Consider the following 6,833-nt stretch of genomic DNA (forward strand, 5'->3'; position numbering starts at 1 on the left):
AGCTGAATTTTTTATATATATATATATATATATATATATATTAGAAATAGTGCCTTGGCAACTAAAGGATTAACATTACTAAAACTAAATCTGAAAAAAATAAAAAATAAATGCTCAATAGAAAAAGATGACAAAAGCACATGACAAATTACTAAAACTAAAATTAAATAAAAAACTGAAAATATAAAAATAAAAGCTAATTCAAAATATTAATACACCCAGAAATTTAAATCTTTTTCAGTCATTTTGTTCCAAAACTGACTTTCTTCCAACTGAGAAGACTGCAGAAGTCAAAACAACTACTTTTTGGTTCTTCTTATGTACTTTTTTTGTGTCTTTAGTCAATATATGTTTTTATTATCTATAGAAAAGAGCAGCTTAGACATTCTACTAAACATCTCTTTTTGTTTCCATGAAAGAAGGAAGAGGTTTGTAATAATATGTGGTCATGTAAGTCATGATAATTTTTATTTTGGTGTTAATTTTTGTGTCAACTACCAGTTTTGTTATTGTTAACTACAACTATGAAAAATAGTTTTTGTTAATTTAAAGCTGAATTTTTTATATATATATATATATATATATATATATTAGAAATAGTGCCTTGGCAACTAAAGGATTAACATTACTAAAACTAAATCTGAAAAAAATAAAAAATAAATGCTCAATAGAAAAAGATGACAAAAGCACATGACAAATTACTAAAACTAAAATTAAATAAAAAACTGAAAATATAAAAATAAAAGCTAATTCAAAATATTAATAAATACTATAGCATTAAATAATGAATACTAAAATAACACTGTCAACTACTCCTTTAAGGTTGCAGTGTTGCATGTTGTTGAATGTTACAGCCAAAAAATAGCAATGCTATTACTATGAGCTCATTTAAATTACATGTTTGCTCCAACTAAAAATTCAATGAATTCATCACCTCGATCTAGTTCAAATAAGTTAAAAAAATAAAAAATAAATCTGGCAACTTTTGATATATAATAACAAATCTGAAAGGAATTCAGAGCCCATTGACGAAAAAACTCAAAGTTCATGGAGCATCTTCTTCATCTTAGATCAATTTTGCAGTGTTTCTGCGTTCCTCAATGTACCTCTTAGCAGTTGGAAAGTATCGGGAACACTGTGAGCCGTCCCAGGCGCAGTAAGGATCACGCGCCAGACAGCACTCAGCGCAGGCCTTCCCGTACACGTCACAGCGATGCAGCGGCATTTGAGAAACCCCAATGGCGGATCCCAGATAGAGCTGTTGCTGTAAAGATAGAGCAGAGAGATTGAGACTTCCTTAAAACAATGATGCCAAAGTTTTGATGGCCTGTGCTCTGGTATGATCTCTGAGTTAATGGCTGTTTCACTGAGGATACGGGAACTTTCTGAACTATCCCTTCAGATAACCTCAGTGTCTGCTTGATTATTCACACAATCTAAAGGAGAGCTCACGCTGCAGTCCTGAGTGTAAAACCAGCTGGTGTGTGTGTGTGTGTGTGGCCTCTAATGGCAGTACCTCATGTTGTCGTGTTGTGTGAGTGACTGACAGCAGCCCCTGCTCTGCGTAATGTAGCTGGAGGCCAAGCAACGTGTGTGTGTAACCCAGCCCAAGAGTAAGAGCTGTGTTGGGTTTTTTGGTACATGATAAATCTGGCTGGTCTATATCACCTCTGTCAGCAAAATGCAGTGCGGCATGACAATTTCCCCACAAAACAACCAGTGTTAACTCGGCAGACCAGTTCGCGCTTTTTCAAAAAGCTCACATGCTGGCTAGGTTCTGCACTCACAGAGATCACCTGTTAGACTTTTTGGTTCTTATTGTGAGTGAATGGTTTTATGCAAAGTTTGCATTTAAATCTAGGATAATATTTAGAATCAATTAGAGCTACATATCTGCAAACAGACTTCTAGTGGCCCACATTTTAACATAAAAAGCATGTTAGAATGTGTTAAGCTGAATTATTTAAACTTTTACTTATATATATTACCATCCAAACACTTGAGGTTGATAAGATTTTTTAATGTTTTTGAAAGAAGACTTTTATGTTCACCAAGGCTGCATTTATTTGATCAAAAATACAGTAAAACCAGTAATATTGTGAAATATTATTATAATTAAAAATAACTATTTTAATATAATTTAAAATGTTATTTAATCTTGTGATGTCAAAGCTGAATTCCTAGCAGCCATTACTCCAGTCATCAGTGTCAGGAATCATATTCAGTAATATAATAGAATAATTTGGATTAAGCAATGATAGAACAAGGATAAGAACAAATATACACAGCTGTTGTGAATTTCTGTCCACTTGTATACAAGTATTAGTGAATGAGACCCATTGTGTTCTATAAAGCATTAGGCCTATTTCGCTCTTTTAGATTCATTCTTTTCCCCGCACTTCACTTATTAAACCAGTTATGTTCTTCAGACTTGCCTAATGGAATCATGTTCAGTGCTGGCACTTATAAAGAGCTGCTTTCACCACCTTTATTGCATTAAGAGATCAGTTGTTTGAAGTTCTAATAATACCAACCTGCTTTGTGGAGAGTTCCATCGCAGTAATAGCTGTTGGCTCCTGTGAAAAAATAAGTGTTTTTAATACTTTATATTACAAAATATTTCTCAGTATGAAAAATGGAAAAAGAATACAACCTAAAAAATGATTCCTTTGAGGTATTTTAGTAGAAACATTTGACGGCGTTGGAATGTACACTAAATAGTTTTCAATGAACAATCCTAATAATGTACCGGTTAGGAATAAATTAGTATAATAAGCTCTATAAACCCACTCTGAACACAGTCATCTCTTCCAACAGGACTTCTTCAAGGTCATGCCATGTTCCTCTGGGGATGGAAACCACCTTAAGAACTGTGCCCATGTCTATGGTGGAAAAATAACATGATTAACTTGTGTTTTACATCTAGCATATACCAAAAAAAAAAAACATGTAAATAACATTATTAAAAAAAATCTTAATTCTACTCACCAGTGCCAATAAACATAACATCATACTGGCCGTCCTCTGCCTCCACCCTGTCCACCACTATCTGAGTAAACTGATAGTCAACATTGGTTTTGATTATGATTGGACGGTTGTTGATGGGAAACACTGGGTTGTACATGGCCGGATGGCTTCTGGCAAAAGTGATAACGTCATCAGGAAAGTCCTTTGTTGATTCAAAACCATCAAATGTTTTGCTGGGGCACTGTCAACATCCAGAAGAACATTTGTTCAAATCCAGGCAGGCAAGTCACTTTAATTTGAAAGTAAAATGTACAAAGGCATCAGCACTGATTGGCCATCTTACCGTGCCAGGTCTTGGATATGGCACTCTACCCAAAAACGGTACCCATTGGTAGTTGGGTCCATCTCGGTGGGCATAGGGGCCCAGAAACACCCTCCTGATATCCGCCATACCGTACATACACACCGCTGAGCCCTTAAAGATGTTACTGTAAACCCGAGAAACAGCAATTATGAGTTATTTGACAGCTTCGCCTTTAGGGACTTGAGACACAATTATCAAGCTTTGAATACAAAAAGACAGAGTAAGCATTCAGGCTTGGTGGGAAAAGGGAATTTGGTGTAAATTGGATATTTTAATACCTGGATGTTGTAAATACAGCATAGATGATAGGGTTTTTGGGATCCTTGGAGCTCATGAGAAAAACATCCTCTGAAAACGAGCAACATTTTTTTTTAGTGAGTGGACGACCAAATATGCCAAAACAGAAAAGTAGAGCAAAATCTGAAGGTATTGTCATAGCATGGGTAACTTACGTAGTTCATCAAAGTGTGTGTCGATGCCGTTCAGGCCAGGAACGGAGCAGATTAAACGGGCCTTCAGAAAGGTGGTCCATTTGTTCACCAAACTCCTGTGGCCTCCAAAATCGTTCTGTCAGGAACAAATTAAAATGTACTTGTATAATTTTACTTAATATTTACTTCAGACAAGCTAATGTGTAAAAGAATATAATTAGCACTACATTTTTACATTTACTTAAGAAGACGTGATGCTATAGGCAGGGCTATGTGCCATTCAGAATTGAACAAAGAATCCTTTTTAAATTCCATTTTAACCGAATTGAGGTATAAAACTAATTTGGATTTAAGGAAGTTAAATTAGGAAATTCAAAAAAATTCATATAACTCCATTAAGCTTTTGTCAATGCAAACTCTGAATTTTGACTTGACATCTGCATTTGAAAAATTAAAAAAGAAAAAAAAAAGTAGTTAAAAAAATTGAAATATTTATGGACTAGTGTGGATGAACATTTCACTTCCCGGAATACCATCTGTATGGTACTCTGTTGAATATATCTGTCAAATTTATTTGAACTAAAATTCTGTAAATTCCTCTGGGGCATGGCCAATTCAATGCAAATTTCAACGGAGTAGTGAATAGAGACCATTCGATTTAAGCTATCATTCATTTCTGAAGCACAGACAAAATGTCCTTTCCTATTCTAAATGTGATTAAAGGGGTCATAAATTGCATTTTTTCTTTTATAATGTAAAGATTTTCACTTAAAAAAAAAACTATTTTTCACCCTGTGTGTTAAGACACTTTTCAAAACTTTTACATTTATGCTATCACAGAATCATGAAAAAAGAATTCTACTGAGACATTCACATAGTTGAAAATAAACAGTCAGCTTTGCACTGATGTATTAATTTCTATTACATACTAAAGCTAAACGAGTCATTTTGGCAGCTTGGTTTCAATAAAAGCTGTTTTTAGAGTAACGGAAGTTTTTAGAGCTGAAACTTACAGTGTGTTTTTATAGTAAAATAACCTCTTACATGTCAAAAGATCAAGGAAAAATTTATTTCTCATTTCATGACCCCTTCAAGGTAAATGCACTCCAACATAAAATTCCCAAAACAATAACTCCAGTCATCCTTTGCACAGACAGTATTTATTTATAGAGAATAATTATTGATGATTCATTCATTTTAAAGAGGTGTGTGCATGTATACACACACACACACACACACACACACTCATGTCTGGTTTGCTATCCTTGTGGGGACTCTCCATAGGCGTAATGGTTTTTCTACTGTTCAGACCGTATTTTCTATTGTTCTACACCAACCCTACACCTAAACCTACCCCTCACAGGAAACTTTCTGCATTTTTAGATTTTCAAAAAACTTAATTCTGTGTGATTTATTAGCTTGTTTACCCGTGGGGACCTCAATTTAGGTCCCCACCGTGACACGAGTCCCCATGAGTCTGTGTGTATTCATGTTTAAGTCCCCACCAGAATAGAAAAACAGGTACACACATACACACACACACACACACACACACGTCTTCAATCTTGTTTTACACAAAAAACCTGGCAGTCAGCACGAGAAACAAATGAGCAATAATAACAGTTTCCGTCACTGTGGATTGATCAGCTCTAATTAGCAAAGCAGGAAAATGTGTTACATAAACTAAACATACACTTGGCATAATAAGACAATTGTATGCGCCGGTGAAGGGAGGATTCCAGTCATACCGGAATACCGAGCGAGTTGTAATTGAGAACACCTTTCTAGCTCTTCAAGCTGTAGACTCGCACTTGAGCTGAGCGAGTCTGCCAAAGTCTCACATTTTCTCCACAGAGGAGTCTTTGTTCTCTCGGCTGATGGCTCCTGTGACATTTTAGGCATCTCTTAAATTTCACGGTGGGGGGTGAGAGCAAGGCCACAAAACAGAGGTGAAGCCAAATGCAAAAACACTGGCTGGGTCTTCCTGCTACCTGCATCGCCACCATGAGGAGGAGAGGAATGGAGCAATGTTGTGTGTGTGTATGCATTACCATGGTAAAGAAAAATCACAAATAAGATCTAGTTAATATATACAGAACTACCACATTTTGCTATAAGTTTGATTGCATCATATAATAATTGTTGTTAATAGTGTTCATCGTCTGTTTGATTACGTCTTTAATTGATTTTTCTGTACATTTCTGCCATATGTACATTGACTGACAGTCACCACTGATAAGCTACCACTAAATATTGTAGAAACTTAATTTGCTGTAAAGTTGCTTTGCAATGATTTGTATCGTGAAAAGCGCCGTACAAATAAACTTGAATTGAATTGAATTGAATTGAATATCTCAATCGTGTCTTCTATACAACAAGATTAAATGGAAGCAGTCTCTTAAAGTATTTTTCTGAGAAAAAGAGTACTGAACTGTGCTCAAATTTGCTAAGATATCAACAAAGTCAGAATGGTATTGTCCATTTTTGCAAAATTATCTTACGTTGCTTCTTGCTTGTTTTGCGACACTTTCAAAGTGAAATGTCCAGTGAGTTGCGTGTTCGGTTTTATCCGAAACAGATGGAAGTGGATCTAGCAACGTTTTATTACATTGGCTGTTGTACGTATCATGGCAGTTTGGAAATGAAATGTCTGATGAGTCACATTTGATCACATTTGAAAATAACGTAACACCTACACTAAATCCTACCCTAAACCTAACCGACAGTGTTAAAGGGGTCCTATTATGCTCTTTTACAAAGTCTTGATTTTGTTTTGGGGGTGTACTAGAACAGGCTCTCATACTAGGTTGTTCGAAAAACACATTATTTTTCACATATTTTACATTATTAAAACACCTCTCTCCACAGTCTGGCATGAACGGCTCGAGTAGTTCCTGTATCAAAAGAATGCCCGCCTTCTGAAATACGAAATGTGCTGTGATTGGTTAGCTGGGCCAGTGTGTGTTGTGATTGGCACCACTCGGCGCCTGGTCGGGAAATGTCATGCCCCTTACCAAAGCCGCCTGCGAGCTTCAGTGTAAATATTGCGTCAAAATCAAATCAATTTGAGC

The 6,833-nt window shown here is 35.7% G+C and overlaps 1 protein-coding gene across 1 annotated transcript in view; it reads right to left on the bottom strand.

Annotated features, from left to right (window-relative positions):
- The window catches only part of LOC107738432 (semaphorin-3ab-like), a 27,278-nt gene that overhangs the window by 6,270 nt on the left and 14,175 nt on the right, over positions 1-6,833 (bottom strand). Inside the window, exons 7-13 of the mRNA XM_016550199.1 lie at positions 3,784-3,898; positions 3,610-3,679; positions 3,311-3,455; positions 2,989-3,208; positions 2,791-2,882; positions 2,535-2,576; positions 1,107-1,264 (exon numbers count right to left, since the gene is read on the bottom strand). Coding sequence (XP_016405685.1) covers positions 1,107-1,264; positions 2,535-2,576; positions 2,791-2,882; positions 2,989-3,208; positions 3,311-3,455; positions 3,610-3,679; positions 3,784-3,898 — 842 coding nt within the window. The remainder of the gene's footprint in view (positions 1-1,106; positions 1,265-2,534; positions 2,577-2,790; positions 2,883-2,988; positions 3,209-3,310; positions 3,456-3,609; positions 3,680-3,783; positions 3,899-6,833) is intronic.

Source organism: Sinocyclocheilus rhinocerous, unplaced genomic scaffold, assembly GCF_001515625.1.
Source record: "Sinocyclocheilus rhinocerous isolate Xijiao unplaced genomic scaffold, SAMN03320098_v1.1 scaffold975, whole genome shotgun sequence".
In the NCBI taxonomy this organism is placed as follows: domain Eukaryota; kingdom Metazoa; phylum Chordata; class Actinopteri; order Cypriniformes; family Cyprinidae; genus Sinocyclocheilus; species Sinocyclocheilus rhinocerous.